Genomic DNA, 21,625 nt, shown 5'->3' on the forward strand with positions numbered 1-21,625 from the left:
CTGAAAACTCAAGGAGCACAGTTCTACTCTGACACACATATGGTGCCATGAGTCAGAGTCACACTAACCATCACACTTACAACAACTCCATTCTTCCAGCTTTTTATTTTGCCAAAATGTGCAACATGAACTGATGCTCAAATAGGGAAAGGTGATATATATACAACCCACTTGTAGAGCCTGGGCCTTGGTTGCTCTGTTCTCTAAACACCCTCCCTTGCACACTTGTATTCTGAAGAATGAAGGTGCCATGTGAGGGGTTACCCTGAGGCAATGTCAGCCTCGAAGTATATTCCCATGCAGGTTATACCAGTGGTCATGGAACAGAAAGACTCACAGACCGAATCAAGATGCTCAGATTACTGGGTTTATTAAATCAATTTAGTATACACATTAAAAACAAAGTTGAAAAACATGGCTAACTCAATTGGGGTATAGAAGGGATGGAAGGGTCACACTAGATTGTTCTGCGATGTTTATAATCCTCCCTCTCTCTCTGCCACAGCATCCTTTCCTACTGATGGTGTGCTGTAAGAATCGGATCTGTGGTTTGAGTAAGTGAGTCAACAGAAGATAGGAGCCAATGAAACGCGCATGCTCCATTCACGAGGAGTAGGGACAAGTGGTTGAAGTTCGCCAATTGGCCTGATGAGCTGCTTATGAGTACCAGAATGGGTTTCATCAAAGGCTGGTCAAATTAAGACCCGTGAATAGTTAGTGCTTCATATTTCTCAGGTATATTTAGTGTATCACGAATACATGATTTTCTGTGTATATTTAGTGTATTATAAATACATAGTGTTTTCTCAGTCTTTTCGTCTCTTCCTGTTTTTGTTCACACTCAATATGCTGTACGTATTTTTTCTGCCTTAAAGTTTGCTTACTTTGGTATGAGTTTTATCCATTCCATTTTTCTTCTGATCATCTATAGTAAAGTTGAATATGCTCAAACAATACAGAAAATATGTATCACAGAAGGGAACATTTGTTGCTCATATTCGTAAGTTCCAAGCCAGCTTGGATGATTCTGGATGAGAAAGATAATTTCTTCTTATTTGCTTAGCACAGATATCCGTAGCTGGAGGAGCAGACACCTCTTCTTGTTTTGCTAGACCTAGAGTTTAATCTTTACAGGGATACAAACCACAGATATCAGATGAAATTTCTTTATTTATAAATCTACGCCTTCTGGCCTTCACACAAGGTGCATCAAGCAGTGTGTGGATGTTAGGGATGTTTGGAGACAGCAGCTGGCATAAGAGCAGGTAGACTCTGAGAGGCCTTGGGAAGACCTAAGTGGCCTACTCCCCTCCAACCCAAATAGTGGGTTTCTTGGGTCTCCTTGCATGAATAGAATACCCTTTTCTCACTCACTTTTCCTTAGTAGGTGTCTTTGTTTCCTGGTGTTGCTGTAACACAAATATCACAAGCGGGTGGCTTTAAAGAACAGAAATGTATTTCTCTCCATTTAGGAGGCTGGAAGAACTAATTTCCGGGGAAGGCTCTCTTTTGGCTTGGTGGGAAGATTCTTGTGTCTTTGAGCTTCTGTTTCTAGATTCCTTGGTGATCTTCACATGACACCTATCTTCTCCTGTTTGTGCTTCCTTCTCTCTGTGTCTACACTGCTCCTCATAACTCAGACATAATGAGGTTTAGGACACACACTCCACTGATATGGCCTCATTGACATAACAGACCCTATTCCCAAATGGGATTTCATCTATCAGTATAAGAGTTAGGATCCCAACACATGCTTTGGGAGGACACAATTCCATCCACAACACCAGGGATAATCCTTTCTTTGAGGAACTCTGTAGGAAGCCAGCACTTTACCTGATAAAACCCAAACCACCACTCCCTCCCACTTGCCCTGTTCCTCTCTCCCAACACATTCCCTCTGGAAAGGGCAGAAAAACACAACGGCCCTACTTGGTTGATTTTATTTTCTTTTTTTATTGAAAGCTTCATCAAAGAAAACAGAAGTTTAAACCTAACATCCACTGATCTACAGAAAACCCAGGGAATGGGGGAAATGGTAGCTAATTTGACTGTGGTACAGATGAAAAAATAAAAAATAAAACCAGAAACATCATAGAATTACAGAACTTTCCATGACAGTCAGCAACAGCAGTACAAAAATGCTCTTAAATAAAGTTCCAATTGGATGACGTTTCAAAAATTTTGATTGAATACGGCCTGAAACAAGGGATTTCAAAGAAGCTGCGTCCCATTAGTTTTTGAAACTGAATGAATAGCTCATAGCAAGTACACTTTTACATATATATGTATATATTTAATTAAAATTTCATTTAACTTCTTCTTCTTTGTTAAGTAAATGGAAGTCATTATTTTCCAGAATGGAGACAACTTTTTCAAGTGCCTTTTTGAAATAATTTTTACAGTTACTGAAAAGTATGGATAACTTGTTTTCTATATGAAGATACAACATTTGGGGGAGCCCACAGGGCATCTTTATTATAATCTAAGACCAGTGGGTTGAAAATACAAAGCATAACACTGAAGTTATACTTTGAACATTATTTAAATTGGAAGTGATCATGAAATATCCACTGGAGTGTCCAAATAATTTAGTCTTAATACAGTAATGCAAAGTCAAAAAATAACAAAAACAATGTTGTTTGTCAAAGATTTAAAACAGGGATAGGAGCATATATATTTAATCAAGAACTGCTATTATATTCTCATAACAGAGTCTGAATTCACCTCCTTTAGTACTGGTTCAAAATTCAGTAGAGTAAATGAAATCATAACCATTTCCTTTTTGAGGGAAGCCAAATTCTTTGCTATAATTTTTCCTTTATATTCTGCAAAAATACAGCCAACTCTCAGTTTTTTGTGGTGGGTGGGAAAGGACATGATGAATAACCGAAATCTGCAGTATACGAAGCACTGACAATTTTACCAGTGAGCAAACTCTCTCCATAAATCTTTACTTAATAAGAGACAAAATAGACTGATTTGAATTTTATCTCCAATTGTTTTCTTTTTCCGCCTTCAGGGTGAAATGCTAATAAAGGGAAACAGAGCCCAAATCCTAATAGTTGAAAAAAAGAAAGAAAGAAAAAAAAAAGAACAAACTCACAAAGTAGATAATTAGCCCTTCCAAAATTGAGAGTGATTGTATTCCTGCAAGACTCAGAAATCTGGGCAGTTACTAACTGGAGTGAATAAAATGGAAGTAAAACTTGGATGTGACTCTGTGACCTAGTGTTTCTTCCTCAAATTCCAAGCTTGATTCTACCTCAGTTGCACCTTTAAAGCTTCCTGAGTGGATGTAACTTTTTAGATAATTTTCCTTCCCAGAAATAAAAAGAAATGAATGTTGAGAAGCCATCCATCTTTCTATTGTGACGCAGTGAGCGTTTATGTGTTGGGGTATGAGATCAAAGATATATCACTAATCTGGGGTGATTTCCCTTCCCCACATCATAAAATATCTTTGGGGTCACTCAGGGATTTAGTATTTAGCTTTTATACTTTTCTGAACTCTGTGTAATCCACAAAGGGCAACCATAACCAAGAGCACTTGGATTAAGGGACCAGTTTAAATATTTAAACACATTTGGTAAGAAATGGTAAACTTGAGCCAGAACCAACTGTCTTCTGACGCCACAGTGGATGTCATTTGTAAAACAAATTGATTCATTAATGAAATCCCATTATCACTCTGTTACAGGAAGGGTACAATCCACTGAATCAATAATAAGCCCATTTAAATTCTGTCAGTCCCTTAGATCAGAGTGAGAGGCTGTCAGTCCCAGTGAAGTCAAAACTCTGAAGCCTGCCAGCCACAGTAAAGAACAAAAGCTCACCTTTTATCCCCTGCTGTTTTGTGGACAGGACAATACAGATCAAGTTTCCATGGCGTGTTCAAAGTGAACTTTTATTACGATGTCTGATTCCTCAACTGTGCTGAATGTTGTTAGATACACACATAAATATCATCCCTTTGTCTGATGTTAAATCATATAAAAAACATTTAACACTGAAACCCACCGAAGGATTTCTCTCTACTTATCAGCTCATCGGCAGTGCAGCAGCTCCCCCCACGCTCAAATTAAGAATGAGACTAGGCTGTCAGACGTATTTTTAGTCTCCTGTTAATATAATCTGGGTAGCCAGCCTATGGAAACATCTCCTCAAGCATGAAAAAGATTGCAAGGGTCCGATTTAGATCAAGTTTCACTTCCCATTAATGGACATTTTTAAATTAAACCATTGTAAAAAATACACAGGTATAGAATAGACATCCCAATTATTCAAATAAAATTGGAGCAGGAAACAATCAAATACTTTTGGGGGATCATACTTGATTGAAAGTGACTTTCAAAGCAGTTTGGCAAGGGGTAAGCATGCATTCTGTAGCTATTTAAAAAAAAAAAAAACCATTGCTGTCCAATCGATTCTGACTCACAGTGACCCTAAAGGACAGGGTAGAACTGTCCCATAGGATTTTCAAGGAGCACCTGGTGGATTTGAACTGCCAACCTTTTGTTTAGTAGCCAAACTCTTAACCACTACACCACCAGGGTTTCCTCTGTAGCTATAGTGAAGTTATGTGAGCTTAACCACTACACCACCAGGGTTTCCTCTGTAGCTATAGTGAAGTTACGTGAACTTCCTTGGCATCCAATCTTTTCTGTTCTCACCCTTCCTTTTCACACTTTTAAATGTGAGTCCTTTTAACACCATGTGGTTTTTCCTTAGAGAGGGGTAGGAGTGAGTCTTACACGCGGTCAACTGTACCAGATCTGCTACATTGATTTAAGTGAAACACGGAGTAATGTTGCTTACCTATTGATATTTTTTTTTCCCCCAGACTTGACTCTTACAAGATGACAGATAAAGGGGAGCAATTTTGAACATGTGCCATTTTTCCTTTTTTTGTTCTTGTTGTTCTTTTCGGTTTGAAATAAGACATTCTGCAGCATGGCATGATATAACAATCCAAACGCAAAACGACCATGAACACGTAAAATGACAGGTCATTTCCTTCTGCCTGAAGTGGCTTAACAAAATGGTGACTATGAAAATTCCATAGTGGAAAAAAATGCTTCTGAATGTATAGATAAAGCAGCAGCTCTGATTAGAAACAGGAAGTTACCTAGGCACATTCATCAGCCACATGGTAGCTAACTCTTAGCCTCATTGTTAATTGTGTAAACGAGACTTTTCTTTGTATCATGTTAATTTTTTTTTTTTTTTTACAGAAACAAATGAAAACGTGTTGGTTTCATATTCAAATGAGTCATGCCCAGGATAATCCTTATTTATACAAAGAGCTCAGAGAGTGCAAAGAGGAACAGAATACAAGGTTCCCATACATGTTCCCTTGTCCCCCTCTAACTTGGGGGCCCACTTTTCAAAGATAAAAGTTAAGCACCACCCTTAGAATACATGAGGAGGTGAAGGATGGAACAGAAGAAAGTATAAATCTACAATTCTCTCTAAAACATGGAAAACCGTAAGGATGGTTGTGACCAGTGGAGTTTCTTGTAGCACATGTTACATTTTCCTGGATACATTTTCATTTCTAATTTGAAAGATATGGATGAATTCTCTAGATTTGAGCTTTCATTTCATGGGGTTGCAAATAAAAGAACCAGAGTTTATTTTAAGGCTAGGCTACTGTTCCACAGGCCATCCACTGACAATTGTAATTGTCATTGTAAGTCAACCCCATTACTCATGTTGACTCATATCAAATCATAAGTATATGATTTATGTTTTAAATTTGTTAGTTTTTTAAAGTCTACCCTGTTTTCTTTCACAGTGCGCTTAATACACTTTCCCATTTCTGGATTAAGACAGGTTTCTGTGACTTACATACTTTGTGAAGAGTTTCATCCATTTGATTTTCATGATTCATTCAGAACGCAATTCTATTGAATGATTCAGCTAACAAAATTATATTATCCTTAATTTCAGGTAGAACGGTACAGACTGTACATGGGTTTCTTAAATCAAATATGCAGAGATGTCTTCCAGGGAAGTCAATTGAACTCATTTTAGACAAAATTTTGCATCAGTCTAAATGCAAATATATCTCCTTTGGCTTTAACGATTCATTAAACCTAATTCTTTTGGTTCTTATTGATATAAATTAGATAATTTCTTGATTGTCAACTAGCATTTTAAGAGCTTATCTAAATTCCACTAAAATAATACTCAATCTTATTGGTCCTACTTGCCTCAGAGAGATAAATTGAAATAAAAAAGGTCTCTTTTGTGTTTCTTTCTGGCAACACCAGGATATGGAAATATAATGAAAAGAGGCAAAAAAGAAGATTCCCCCCACCCCCATAGCAGAATCAAAGTGACTATCCATGCTAGATGATGACAAAGACAGAGGTGAGGAGACAAAACCCAGAGGTGTCAGAATTTAAAGGAAGACTATCATTACAAGCCCTGTGAGACCTTTTTCAGGAGACCACTCACCATTGCACAGAATATCACTAAACTTCTTTGACAAGTGACCTTTCAGACCAGGTTCAGGAAGTGTCTTTAGTTTAAAATTTATATAAAGAAAATTCAACCTGCTAAACAAGTATCTTGGCTTATTGGTGGCGATCAGTACAGGCCTCACTACTCAAGAACCAGAAATGCCCATGGAATTTAAAGCCTTTTAGCCCTATCAGTTGTTATCCCTAACTCTGCATCTGAGACCACTGAATATCCTTGGTGCAAGCTTCTGTTATCAACAAATAGACATCGAAAAAAAAAATTTTTTTTTTTTTGGCATTATGTAAAACACCAGTGGAAGATAGTTTAAACAAACGACAAAGTAAGAACTGGTCCGGCCAAGTAGGTCAAATAAAATTTTTTTTTTTTTTTTTAAGAAAAGAAAAACAACCTCTATCTTCTGGACTGCAACAGGGTGTCACTTCATCTTTGGTATAAAATAGGCCATCCATAGGCTGAATTTGATCACAACTAGGAAAGACTACAGAAATTGTCAACAATTTCTCTAACTATTGCTTTTTTTTGTTTTTTGTTTTTTTTCACTTTTTGACCATAAGCTCCTATCTACTTAAGTTTTTTTTTTTAATGCTCTGAAGCTAAGTTTTGCAATGTGACAAGCAAAGCTGACTAAAAACTTTGTAAAGCTCATAAAAAAGACTGCAGATAAAAAGCACTAATGCTTTTGCTAGCGATCACGCTTTGTAAATAAAAAAAATCTGCATTCTGCCCCCAAACACGCATTATTTCTAATGCAGTTGTTTTAAAACCAACGTTAATAACTTTACCGTAAAACGTTTTAGCCTTCTAGAATGATTCGTGTCAACAGTTAAGACAAAGTTCACGAAAACTCCCAGCATTTTCCCAATTCTTGCAGTTGCCATGGTTTCTTTTATCCACAAATTTTCTTCAAATGAAGAAAAACATTTTCTCTTAAACTGTACAGTTTTTTTTTTTTTTTTCACCCTAAAAACTCATAGTCTTAAACTTCTGTACCAGTTCAAGCCGGCACAATATTTCAATTCTTCCTTGATATTTTAACAAGACGTTGACAGTTTGCCTTGAGAGCTTTGATGTCCTTAAAATTAAGGCAATTAAGATTCAAGATAAATCTTACCAAAATTTTTACAGAAAAATAACAACAGCAGAAAAAAAAAACAAAACAATAATAAAAAAAAAAAAACCCGAGCGTACTAGACTTAAACAAGAAGGAAAAGAGAGGAGGAATAGCTTAATTACTAAGGAAGACAGTTTCTTTCCATTTCTGCTTGCCCACCTCTTGACATCAGGTTTGATGTAAAAAAACAAAAAACAAAAAAAACTATCTACACATTCAGGTAAATTCTGAATTTGAATGCTCTTCCAGATAAAATGTCAACCTTCGATGTTTGTTTTGTAGGTTTTTTTTTTTTTTTTTTCCTCCTCTTCTGGGATTTTTTTCTTTAATTAAAAAAAAAAATAGATACGATGGCAAAAATAAAACTGTCAGACCACATGAAGGAACCATTTGCACAGCACATAAAAACACTTTGCTTCCATTGGGTAAAGAAGGAAAAAAAAAAAAAAGCATTTAGTTGACGCCTGTGCAAACTGGAAGTCAACTTCTTGTCCAATGAAGTTTCTTCATTCAAGGCAAAGTTTCGGACGGACATTCTTCAGTCCTGTTTATGGTCTGTGAAAACAATTGAATGAGAGTGGTTATTATGTTAAAGTAACCTCAGAATCCTCCTCTGTGCTCTTTTCTGGTGAGGTCTCTTTGAAAGATACCAAGCTCTTTCAGTATAGTACCTTCCTCATGGAAGCTATCAAAACACACTGGGCCTCTGGGGATGCCAAGTTCTGCCTTCACATGAATATTTATTCAGGCCAGAGAGTTTATTCAAGTTAAAAATCAAGGCTAATAGGTCAAGAATATCTTTCCGTTCTAAAACAATAAGATAATATAAATATACTCAGTTACGTAATACTCCCAATAGGCACAGAACTTATTTTTCAAGGCCTGGTTTGGCTTTCCCACAGATAGTTTGAGTAATTCTATACCTTCAGAACCCCACTGAGATTCACTGCTAACTCAGTCAACCAATACGGAGTTCCTACTATGTACTCAAGATACAGCCCTGGAATATATGAAACCTTGTAGCATTGCCCATGTGCATTATGTGTGTTCTCCTAAGCCTTATTGGCCCAGTAAGTAAGGCAGTTAAGAGGTTAACGATGTTTTGTTCTCTTTCCTTCTCCCCTTCTCTTCTCCCTTTCTACCCCCTTTCCCCACCAAGATTTGAAATTCTTGAGATCAGGGACTATATTTTTTATTCTTCTAGAGTATCGCAGAGTTGTATGCACGTAATAGGTGTTTAACTAGACATACGTCATTTTTACTGTGTGCCACTTTGCCCAGTCCAGCCCAAATAACATCTGCTGCCGCTGCCCCATCTGTATTGCAGGGATGAGCTTCTAGTGGGTTGGGCTTTACTCTTAGCTCTTTTGCCAACAGATTAGGATTTTGCTAAATGCAAGCAGGGACGTGTTAAGAAGGATCTTTAAACTATCTGTAGGTCACATTTACATGAACACCTCTTCCTTCCTGGCATAGGATGACAGGAAAAAGCACTGTTGTTTCTCCCGATACCTAATGGCTCAATTTACTTAAGAAGCCTCAGGGCCACTGGTATGGTTGTACAGGTTGTTCACTGTACAAAACTCAGGGCTGAGCCAGTGAGTAAAGGCTAAGTTCCAGTTCACAGTCTCCTCCCCAAGCTATGTCTCAGCATCTCACCTGAGCAAGGAGGTTTTATTCAAATTTGCAAAATGCCTCCCTCTCAACCCCAGTGCTTTGAACTGTACAACATTGAGCCTGGGACTTGCCCAAAAGGGGCTCCTTTTCCTAATTTACAAAAAAAAAAAAAAAAAAAATACACCCATCCTATTAGCCAGCTGTAGCTGTTGTGAATCTGTTTAACTTGTTAGGAGCATCGTGAAGGAAAGTGACTAGTTGATAGACTGAATACTTCAGTTTTTAACCAATAGTTTAGGTCACTAGCAATAAATCTATATATCTTCCCATGTTGCAGGAGAAAGTAGAGTTTCTTCTAAGAAGGAATGCAATGACAATTTTCGTCACAGCAGCAACAATAAGGGAAATTTATTGGTAGTCGTCATGGGAATCATGGTCTACATTTTAACAGTGTTTCTATAACTTTGCAAACTGTAGACTTCCTCCATTTATTTCTAAAAGTCTAGCCTCTTCTTGGGTGAAAAAAAAAAAACGGTTTTTGTTTTTATTTGCTCTTTGTTCTGTTCTTTTTCCCCCACCCCCATCTTCCACACTCATTGAGCAGAAAATGCCTAAAACATCATGAATTTCTATAATAGCTGCTTCATGAATGGCATCTTACTCAGCAGACTACACTGACAGAGAAGAGCGTCACTGTTCAGTGGCTTTATACGCACTGCTTTCGGTACCATCCATATTTATGAGCTAGGCTGTAGCTACTTTCAGGGTTTATAACTTTACACAAATGTTTTCAATAACCCTCTCCCATCGCTTGCTTGGCCCTTAATGTGGCCTCACTGCTACATGAAAACAAATGAGGAAAAATAAATGGTTGCTCTTCACATTTTCATAGTTGCTAGCTGAAGTCTGAAGGAAAAAGGTGTTGCTACCTAATAGAACTGAATTCACTCCTGCCCACCTTCTCTGTCCTATACGAAACGTGAAAGTGCATATTTACATAATATTTATGGATTGCACTGATATACGTAAAAATAGAAGGCTTCTAAATTTTCAGATTCGTGATCATTAGCAACAAAAACATCCTCAGTGGGGCAGTGAGACTACTTTGGAAACAAAACGGGTTGCAACTTGAAAAGAGAAATTCATATGAATAATATAATGTGTATGAAGCAGTTAGCAAGCTGTAAAGCCCTGTGCAAATACAATGCATTCTAATTCACAAGCTCGGAAGACAAATCAGAGAGCTAATTAAGGACGTATCTGCACGTCATTAATACACTGGCAACGTATAAGACATCGGTGTTCGAGGTAGTTCACGTGGACCTCCTGCCGTTAGAGAAGACTGAAGAATAAAAAGACTTGGCAATGCTGGGGATGACACGAGGGTCTTCCAAGGTCAGTAAGAACGTTGGAAAACTAGGTATTTGTCTCCCCCCAGAAACAGAGGGAACAGGTTGGGAAGTAGCAAACTACCCTCCAGAATCCTAGACTTTGAGAGCTAGAAGAAGTCTTAGAGCTCATTGAATGAAATACTATTTCCTGGTGTCTTAATGGGCAGTTCTACTCTGTCCTATAGGGTCACTATGAGTCAGAATCAACTCGACGGCAACGGGTTTGGTTTTGGTTTTCTGATGTGCCAGCTTCATGTGATGCTACGTGCAAAGAAGGTTCTGCAGTCCAGGGTCTGGGAAATACTGTGCACTATATTCCTATTGGAGTCCCTGTGTGGTGTAAAAAGTAATGCGCTTGGCTGCTAACCAAAAGGTTGGAGGTTTGGGTCCACCTAGAGGCATCTAGAGGCACTACAGGAAGAAAAGCCTGGCAGTGTCCTTCCAAAAGGTCACACCATTAAAAATCCTGTGGAGCACAGTTCTACTCTGACACACATGAGGTCACCATGAGTCAGGGTTGCCATCAGTTAGCATCAACTCCATGGCAAACGGTACTGTCTCACTACTTGTTTACCTCCACATCTACTATACCTGTGGTTGAGTATCAACAAAGGTGGCTACCAATATAAAAAATGCTTTTGAAAGAATGCAGTCTTTTAAATTAGTATCAAAATAGTCATCATGCACACAATCAGAATTCGTTAGACTTATGTTAAAAAAAAAAAACTCTTTGAATTCCACAGGAGGAAGGCAGAATGCACCCTAATCCTTTAGCAGTAAAGCATCTGAAGTATTTATCTGGCCCTCTAGGAGGTCTTGTCCATTAGCATTTTAATATCTTTGAGGGGAACTGCAATTAAGAAATGCATTTCACAGAGTTTAAAGTAGTGTTTCCCAATTTAATTTAACCAGGGATGCTTCCCTCTAACCCTATCCAACTTCAGGGCACGGAAGTAAAACAGCCCTCAGCACTAGAGGTCTAATTTAAACCAAAACCAAACCCACTGGCCTTGAGATCGTTTGGACTCGTGGTGACCCTGTAGGACAGAGTAGAACTGTCCCATAGGGTTTCCAAGGCCCTAAATCTTTATGGAAGCAGACTGCCACATCTTTCTCCTGTGAGAGTGACTGGTGGGTTCCAACTTCCAACATTTTAGTTAGCAGCTGAGCACTTTACCACTGTGCCACCAGGGTTCCTTTACATCCTTTAAGCCAAACTGATTGCTGTTGAGTAGATTCAGACTCATAGCTACCCTGTAACACAGAGCAGAGCTGCCCAATAGGGTTTCCAAGGCTCTAATCTTTTTTATTTTTTTAAATTTTTATTGTGCTTTAAGTGAAAGTTTACAAATCAAGTCAGTCTCTCACACAAAAACTTATACACACCTTGCTACATACTCACAGTTGCTCTCCCGCTAATGAGACAGCCTGCTCCCTCCCTCCACTCTCTCTTTTCGTGTCCATTCCACCAGCTTCTAACCCCCTCTACCCTCCCATCTCCCCTCCAGACAGGAGATGCCAACATAGTCTCAAGAGTCCACCTGATCCAAGAAGCTTACTCCTCACCAGCATCCCTCTCCAACCCATTGTCCAGTCCAATCCCTATCTGAAGAGTTGGCTTTGGGAATGGTTCCTGTCCTGGGCCAACAGAAGGTCTGGGGGCCATGACCTCCAGGGTCCTTCTAGTCTCAGTCAGACCATTAAGTCTGGTCTTATTACGAGAATTTGGGGTCTGCATCCCACTGCTCTCCTGCTCCCTCAGGGGTTCTCTGTTGTGTTCCCTGTCAGGGCAGTCATCGGTTGTAGCTGGGAACCATCTAGTTCTTCTGGTCTCAGGCTGATGTAGTTGCTGGTTCATGTGGCCCTTTCTGTCTCTTGGGCTCGTAATTACCTTGTGTCCTTGGTGTTCTTCATTCTCCTTTGATCCAGGTGGGTTGAGACCAATTGATGCATCTTAGATGGCTGCTTGCTAGTGTTTAAGACCCCAGACGACTCTCTCCAAAGTGGGATGCAGAATGTTTTCTTAATAGATTTTATTATGCCAATCAACTTAGGTGTCCCCTGAAACCATGGTCCCCAAACCCCTGCCCCTGCTACGCTGGTCCTCAAAGTATTCAGTTTATTCAGGAAACTTCTTTGCTTTTGGTTTAGTCCAGTTGTGCTGACCTTGCCTGTATTGTGTTGTCTTTCCCTTCACCTAAAGTAGTTCTTATCTACTATCTAATTAGTGAATACTCCTCTCCCACCCTCCCTCCCTCCCCCACCTCGTACCCATCAAAGAGTATTTTCTTCTCTGTTTAAACTATTTCTCAAGTTCTTATAATAGTGGTCTTATACAATATTTGTCCTTTTGCAACTGACTAATTTCACTCAGCATAATGCCTTCCAGGTTCCTCCACGTTATGAAATGTTTCACAGATTCCTCACTATTCTTTATCGATGCGTAGTATTCCACTGTGTGAATATACCATAATTTATTTATCCATTCATCTGTTGATGGGCACCTTGGTTGCTTCCATCTTTTTGCTATTGTAAACAATGCTGCAGTGAACATGGGTGTACATATATCTGTTCGTGTCAAGGCCCTTATTCCTCTAGGATATATCCCAAGGAATGGAATTGCTGGATCCTATGGTAGTTCTATTTCTAGCTTTTTAAGGAAGGGCCAAATCGATTTCCAAAGTGGTTGTACCATTTGACATTCCCACCAGCAGTGTCTAAGTGTTCCAGTCTCTCCACAACCTCTCCAACATTTATTATTTTGTGTTTTTTCGATTAATGCCAGCCTTGTTGGAGTGAGATGAAATCTCGTTGTAGTTTTGATTTGCATTTCTCTAAAGGCTAATGATCGTGAGCATTTCCTCATGTATCTGTTAGCTACCTGAATGTCTTCTTTAGTGAAGTGTCTGTTCATATCTTTTGCCCATTTTTTAATTGGGTTATTTGTCTTTTTGTAGTTGAGTTTTTGCAGTATCACGTAGATTTTAGAGATCAGGTGCTGATGGGAAATGTCATATCTGAAACTTTTTCCCAGTCTGTAGGTAACCTTTTTACCCTTTTGGTGAAGTCTTTGGATGAGTGTAGGTGTTTGATTTTTAGGAGCTCCCACTTATCTACTTTTTCTTCTGCACTGTTAGTAGTGTTTTGTATACTGTTTATGCGAGGCTCTAATCTTTATGGGAGCAGACTGCCACATATTTCTCCTGTGGAGTGGCTAGTGGGTTTGAACCACTGACCTTTCAGTTAGCAGGGAGTGCTTGACTGCTGTGCAGCCAGAGCTCCTTTTACACCGAAAAACCCGTTGCCATCGAGTTGATTCCAACTCATAGCAAACATAAAGGACAGAGCAGAATCACACCACAGGGTTTCCAAGGAATGACTGGTGGCTTTGAACTGCCAACCTTTTGGTCAGCAGTCAGCTCTTAACCACCGCACCACCAGGGTTCCCCCTTACACCCTTTAAACCAAAACCACACCCCTTGCCGTGAAGTCAATTTCGACTCATAGAGAACCCTAATCTAATCCTCTCACTTTACAGAAGAGGAAAATGAGGCTCAGAAAGGCTGAGTGACAACTAGGAAGGGACAAAGGTGGAAAATGAACCAAGAAGTTCTGATTCTGTCTATTAGAATTTCACTTCGCTTGAAGACTTATTTCTGCTTACCTTAAGGTTTTCTTAATAACATAAGGTAAAACATAATTACTAGGATGGAAATTGGAATTTCCAAAACAGAACACAGTTATCAGTTCTGCCTTTTTCGTATAAGTGCTCAGAGTGTCCTTTGCATTATTAGCCTCTTTTAACAATGAAGGAAAAGAAAAGCATGAATATAAAACGTAAGAATGGGTTTTTTAGCTTGGAAAGCGGAATGTGAAATATTAAAATATTTGCAGACAGAGATCCCAGACATAACTCCTTTATTCAGAGGTACATCATGTATCTTTGTCAAACTTTTCTCCTACAATCTTCTGTTGTAGTTTATGTTCAAATACCATCACTATAGACATTGTGGTGTTAAAGGTATGTGTGATGGGGCCTAGCTACTTTTTAGGGGACATTCAGCTGTCCTAATCAGAAGTCCACACCCCATGGAAGGTCAGCTAGTGTTTAATGAGAAAGGCCAGAGGTTTGTACAAGTACTTGAAGCTATCCATACCTCAATTAGCATAGTGATTGTTAGAAATGGGTGCCTGATGAAAGTAGTAGCTGGTTAATTAGCTAAATGGATGCTAGAAATGAACCTCCATTTGTGGAATTTGGAGTATTCAAGATACACGGATTGGCTACAACATTTAGAGATACTCTCCACTTTACACAAACAACCTATAATAAAAATGTAGGGAAATCTGTAGCCTGTAACTTTCAGGATATTGCTTGAGGCTTGAGCTCAAAATGGGACTGTCTTGGAGTAGAAGATTTCTGGTGACGTCTAGAAGGATAACCTGTAGAAATTGTCTAGTCTACATGAGTGGGTTTTTCACGTGCAGAGTTGGGCTTCATCAAGCTTATGGAGCAAACCGTATAAATTGTTTTGTGCCTGCTTTCTAATAAGTGTCTCTGTAGGTGCCCTTACTACCAAAACCAGCTGCCGTCCAGTTGATTCTGACTTATGGCAACCCCATGTGTGCAGAAGAGAACTGCACTTCATAGGGTTTTCAACACTGTGCCCTTTCAGAAGCAGATTGCCAGCCTTTTCTTCCAAAACACCTCTGTGTGGGTGAGGACCATCTACCTTTCAGGTTAGCAGCTGAGTGTTAAACAGTTGTACAACCCAGGGACTCTGAGCAGAATGCTAGAGCCTCCCATAACCTGTGGTGTACGTAAAAGTGATTCATACAGGCTATAGGTCAGCAAAAAAGAGGAAGACCCTCAGTGAGATGGTTTGACACACAGGCTGCAACAGTGGGCTCAAACGTGGCAATGATTGTGAGGATGGCGCAGGACCGGGAACTATTTTGTTCTGTTGTACATAGGGTCACTGTAAGTCAGAAGGGATCTGAAGGCACGTAACAACACAACAACATAGGTATATTAACAAAACAAAAAAAAATCCCAAGAAACTAACAAAAATACCGTCTCATTCACTAATGACCTCGCCTAAAAGTTATGTGATAATAATAACGTCAACAACAATAATAACACTTTCTATCTGCATGATGAAGTCACATCCAGAGCACATTGAATTTACAGAGCTGACTTTGGAAGCTAAACCACAGATGGAAGACCCATTAGCTTGATTAATCTTTCAACAACAAACAAATCTCTTAATATACCTTGAGGTTAAAGAGAAATGATGACAAAGAAACAGAGCAACACTATGCAGAAGGCAGGATCATTTGGGAATTCTCTATTCACCAGGGATTTGATTTTTATCTACGAAGTAGAATGGTTTGCATGCCAAGACCTCTGTATTTCCTTTTGTTCCTTGCTCTGGTTTCAGTCAGAAGCTCTCAAATGTTAGTCTACATAATTACTCAACACAAAGTAAACAATACTTTGCTTTACAAGTGATTTCAGGATTTTCAAGAGTTAAGTCTGATTATCTGATTTTTTCTTTACCACTTAATTCCTGAATAGGACCTATTCCATTTTGCTTTAGGAATCCTGGTGGCTCAGTGGCTAAGAGCTTGGCTGCTGACCGAAAAGGACAATGGTTCGAATCCACCAAACACTCCCTGGAAACTCTATGGGGCAGTTCCGCTCTGTCCTGTAGGGTCGTTATGAGTTAAATGCTCTACTGCTAACTGAAACTGGAGCCCTGATGGCACACTGATTAAGGGCTATGGGTGTTAACCAAAAGGTTGGCAGTTTGAATCCACCAGGTGCTCCTTGGAAACCCTATGGGGAAGCTCTACTGTGTCCTACAGGGTTGCTATAAAACAGAATCCACTCAACGGCAGCGGGTTACTAGCTGAAAGGTTGGTGGTTTAAACCCATCCAGGGGCACCTCAAAGAAAGGCCTGACAATCTGCTTCTGAAAGCCTTAAAAACCCTATGGAGTGTAGTCCTACTCCACACACATTGGGTCATTATGATTCGAAACTGAGTCAACAGCAACTGGCCTGGGTTTTTGTTTTTGTTTTTATGTTGCTTTACATTTTACCCTTTTCCGTGAATTAGTTGACTAAGTATTCAAAGCTACCCTGCAAGGTGGCTGCTACTCTCCTCATCTAAGAATGAAGAAACTGAGACCAAAACGCAGACTATCTACTTTTAGCTGGGAATTCTGGAGTTTTCCCAAACATATGTATGGTGGGATTTTTGTGAAAATAGCTGCAATGTCTCTCATGTATCCAAGCTTTTTGACAGTACCCTCCACATTGGCTCTGGGCTTGGCTGTGTGATTTGCTTTGGTCAATGAGTCTGGGCAAATGAGTCACAAGTGGAGTATGGCAAGTGTTTGTGCCTTGGAGCTTGCATTCTTCCTCTTTCTGGTCTTTTGAAACTGCCATGTGAATAAGCCTGCTGGAGGAAGAGAAACTCGTGGCCCAGGCACCCAGATCAGCCAGCGGACAGTGAGACAACACCCAGCAGTTGAGCTGCATAGGTGACTAGTAGCTGTCTGCAGATGCGTGAGTCCAGAAGAGCCATCCACCTGAGGTCAGCACAGATTGCCAACCCACATAATCACGAGCCAAATAAATGCTTGTCATTAGGTTTGGGGGTGATTTACTATATGTTACACGGTAAAAGCTAGCAGATACAGCATGAGAGACAGATGTCAAGATGGCTGATCTTCAGGGAAAGAACTCAGCATAGCCTGCACTTACTTAGACTGTTGATAAGAATATGCAGGTGCATGCTCGTTGGATGTGTCCACTGCTATCTGTTGCTGCTGACCACTGGTGTCCTGGGATGAAGGTGCCACCGTCTGGGGAGAGGTATCAGCAACAACACCCTAAGGAAGTAAAGAAGAACACAGAGGACTTATTGGTTTTAGCAAAGGGCTCTCTTCCAGTGGATTGGGGAGAACAGCCTTCATCTCCTGGGCCTGAGTAGAGTTGTTGCTCTCAGTGACAAGAAATAACTACAGTAAGTATGTAGAGGCAAACCACACAGCATATTTAGATAAAGACTGAGGAATTCAGTCCAATGTGTCACCAAGAAGCCTTACCACCAGAAGTCCTTGGACCCGCCGAATTGCAGAAAACTATTTTGCCCATACTTGGTACTTTTAAACCATGGTGGCATATAGTCACATTAAATAATAATTTATGAATTAGAGAATTTATGCAGGGTTCCTCTAAAGAACTGTATGTTCAAACATTTGCCTGGAGTCACGCACTCTACTATGTCTATATGACTTGGCAGAACAGTGGAAATGTGGCCTTTAATAAAAATCTATATTGAAGCTTGGGTTTCTTTTTTAAAGGACACAGTTAAACAGGTTTTTCCTTCAGTGATTTGATTTGTTTTGTTTTGTTTTGCATAGCATGAGCTGGAATTCATTTAGAGGTTTCCTAAAAGAAAAAAACTTGTCCTTAATTTTGGTTGGTTTTGCCCGGTACCCTTTCTATTTCTTGTTTCTTGTAGATGTCAGCAAGAATGAATTTCTGGAGGTGGTCATCACCAGGCGTGTATGTTTCATTCTGAAAGAGGCGTAGGTGGTTTTATTTGGTCATTATAAGGGAAGAGCGAAGCCCTGGTGGTGCAGTGGTTTAAGCACTTGGCTGTCAAACAAAAGATCAGCGGTTCAAACCCACCAGCCGCTCTGTGGGAGAAAGATGTGGCAGTCTGCTTCTATAAAGATTTACAGCCTTGGAAACCCTATGGGGCAGTTCTACTGTGTCCTATAGGGCCGTTATGAGTTGGATTGACTCAACGGCAACAGGTTACGGGGTGGGCATGAAGAAGGCATCCGTCTGAACCAATTTTTCTGGTTTCATTTATAGCCTTGGACACCTGAAGTGATTTTGGGTTTCAAATGTTCCTGGTCAATTCTTGGCCACTAACTAAAGATCCTTGAAAAAAAGAATTCTTCTGATTGTTCCTTTGAATCTGAAAAACCGCACTGTATTAATTCAGCCTTCCCATCCTAATATACCACTTAGTATTGTACATTTTTCTGAACTTCCTACCTGCATTTTCTTGCGTGGATACTGGTGACTTTTCAGTGAGTGTTTTCACATAGAAGATGAATCGCTGCTTTTCCTCTTAAATTCAAAACATACATCAATATGTACTTACATTTCTCTCAGTGACAAACCTTCTTTCATCTCAGATTTAACTATCAGACTGCTTCTAGTTAGCCACACCACCAAATGTGCCTTATTATTTCATAGTCATCAAAGTACTCAAGTTTTGTATAGAAGCATTTGCCTTTAATAGAGACAGAGAAATGCAGATATGTGGCAGAGCTTTATACTAATCAATTAACAAACATAAGATTCAGTTTAGTCTGTAAGGGTCACTCTTACAGGGTTAAATAAGGCTAGCGAAGCATGACTGTCCTACAATGTGGGAGATGCTTTGGAATTTCCAATCTCTGGGGCTTTTGAGGTCGGGAGAATCATAATGGACTTTCAAGTGGAGTGGTGCCAAAACACCAGCTCGCCATCCATGAAGTATCAATGACATCAACTGCAGAGGAGTCCCCAGTGAAGGAAAGGAAGGAACTGTGACCTTGACAGCATATGTGTATCAGGACAGGGGAAGATGAGCATCAGGACCAGAGAGAAGAATATACATTAAAGCGTTTCACCACCACTTGCCCAGCCCTACGCTCCCTCCTTTTCTATGTAGCCTGATGGTTCTGTCCAGAAAAATGACGTGTGGAGGAGAAGGATGCAGCCCAATGGAAAGAGAAGAGGAAAGGGCCAAAGCTTCCATTACGGACAACATGTCTTCATGATTCATGGCGTCCACAGAAATAAGAATGAACCAACTTTTTCTTTCTTACCTGGAGGAAGCCACAAAATTGTTAAGGTTTATTCATGAGAGCAGTGGTTCCTGCTTCTGGTACATATTAGAAACACCTGAGGAGCTTTTAAAAGTCGTGATGCCCAGGTCATACCCCAGACAAATAAATCAGAATCTCTGGGAACAGGACTCAGACATCAATATTTTTTCAAGTTCCCGAAATAATGGGAGTGTGCAAGAAGAGGCTGAGAACTAGCACACTAGTCCAGTGTCTCTTACATCTTAATATGCATTTGGATCCCTGAGGGGTCTTGTTAAAATGCAGATTAGGATTTAGCAGGTCTGGGTGATGTCTTAGGGTCTGCAATTCTAAGGAGCTCCAAAACCCCCCTCAAAAAAACCCCGATGCCATTGAGTTGATTCTGACTCATGGCAACCTTATGTATTACAGAGTAGAACTGTTCCACTGGGTATTCTTGGAATTCTTATGGAAGATCACCAGGCCTTTCTCCCGTGGCACTGCTGGGGGGGTTCAAACTGTCAACCTTTAGGTTAGTAGTCAAGTGTAAACATTTTGTGCCACCCAGGGGCCTTCAACAAGCTCCCAGGTGATGCCAATGATGGTGGCCCAGAGACTACTCTTCGAATAAAAAGGCCCTAAAAAAAAAAAAAATTTTTTTTTTTTTTTTAGAGAGCTAGCTCAGTCAAATAGCTGCAAACTTTTTTTCCCCCCTCCCTGTTTATGAGTGTGGTTAACATTTGATAGCGTAGTGATTTGGTCTCTGGTCTTTTCTCCAAATATGAAAAATCAAACTCCCTTTATATCTTTATACCAGACTACCTTATTTTATATGGAAAGAAAAACACAGGCATATTGGAATCAATGAACATACTTTCAAATGCTGAGTTTGCAATTTCAAATGTTAGAGCACCGCAAAAATCACACACAAGAATTCTTTGGGTTATGGGGGACCATATTCTATGTACCTGACATATATCTTCCTTCACTTCTTCCTGTAAGACAAAGATAGACTTACCTCAATAGAGACAGCTGTCGGAGGCACAGGCGTGTACTGGGGAATGTAGGTCCCTTGCATAGGAGCGGCAGCAGTCATATACTAGAGGGAATCAAAGAAAAATGCATGTGAACTTGGGGTTAATTACAGTATCAAAAGTAGATGCTGCACAAGTCTGAATTAGCTGTGTGGCCCAGGGCTAGTGAAGGATTAAAGTCAGATTCTATTTTGACCAAAAATAAGGCAGTTCCTATCAGTATAGAATGACCTTCGCTTCCAGATTAAATACCAATAGCAGTCTCACCTCGAAAGTTTCGTTACAAGTTAATTCACCCCATGCTGTCCCTGTTCTTAAACACCCTGTGTCAGATTTCAATTCCAGAGATCACATCTAAAACATAACTCCATGAGGGATGATGTCTGTTTTTTCCTTCATTTTATGGCTAGCATTGATCTCATAGTAGGCTCTCAACAAATATTTGTTGAATGAATGAATCATCAGGTTAATTGTTGATAATAAACTCTCTTCTAACTAAGACACAAATGAAAATAGAGGAATGATGTAAGAAATACATACATATCAACACTCAGAATTGACTGTTATTATTTTGTCATTTTTGCATCTTAAAATACAGCATTGTAGGAAACACTGAAGTCACCTTTATTCCCTTCCCCTATTCCATTGTCATGGCCCTGTCAATATTTCCTGTTTAACTTCTTCAACCCTCAAAATCCTAATCATTGAGATGAATTATGAAACAGTCAAATTGTGTTTCATTAAGTTGTACTTTTCAGTAAAATACGTACTGGGGTTAACGTGTATTTTTGCAAAGAAGAAAGGGATGCCCACAGAAATTATATGCTTATCTACATAAGCACGAAATATGATCCCTATCCCTATTTTTAATACACTTTCCCCCCAATTAATTAAAAATCATACTCTTTGAGAACTGAATTTTCTTACAGAATCTACTGTTTCTGAGGTTCTAAGCTTGACTGACATCACAAAACTTTGGAACCAGGACCATCTAATGAACAATGTTTCTCTTTTCATAAAGGTCGAGGAATGATTTTGATGAGAAAATTGCAAGGTTTTTGAGCTGTATTCTGAGTTTAAATATTAATTTGCTGAGTTTAAATATTA

General features: G+C 39.5%; 1 protein-coding gene across 9 annotated transcripts in view; it reads right to left on the bottom strand.

Annotated features, from left to right (window-relative positions):
- Nucleotides 1–367: 367 nt before the first annotated feature.
- The window catches only part of RBMS3 (RNA binding motif single stranded interacting protein 3), an 817,329-nt gene continuing 796,071 nt past the window's right edge, over nt 368–21,625 (bottom strand). For 4 of the 9 annotated variants that reach the window (XM_049870955.1, XM_049870951.1, XM_049870950.1 and 1 more), the window contains 2 exons: nt 20,503–20,583; nt 17,373–17,504 (listed from right to left, as the gene is read on the bottom strand). In XM_049870955.1, coding sequence (XP_049726912.1) covers nt 17,373–17,504; nt 20,503–20,583 — 213 coding nt within the window. Of the gene's footprint in view, nt 8,153–17,372; nt 17,505–20,502; nt 20,584–21,625 lie in introns of those variants that run through there. The other 5 variants (XM_049870954.1, XM_049870947.1, XM_049870952.1 and 2 more) reach the window with 2 other exon arrangements.

This window comes from Elephas maximus, chromosome 27, assembly GCF_024166365.1.
Source record: "Elephas maximus indicus isolate mEleMax1 chromosome 27, mEleMax1 primary haplotype, whole genome shotgun sequence".
Taxonomy (NCBI): domain Eukaryota; kingdom Metazoa; phylum Chordata; class Mammalia; order Proboscidea; family Elephantidae; genus Elephas; species Elephas maximus.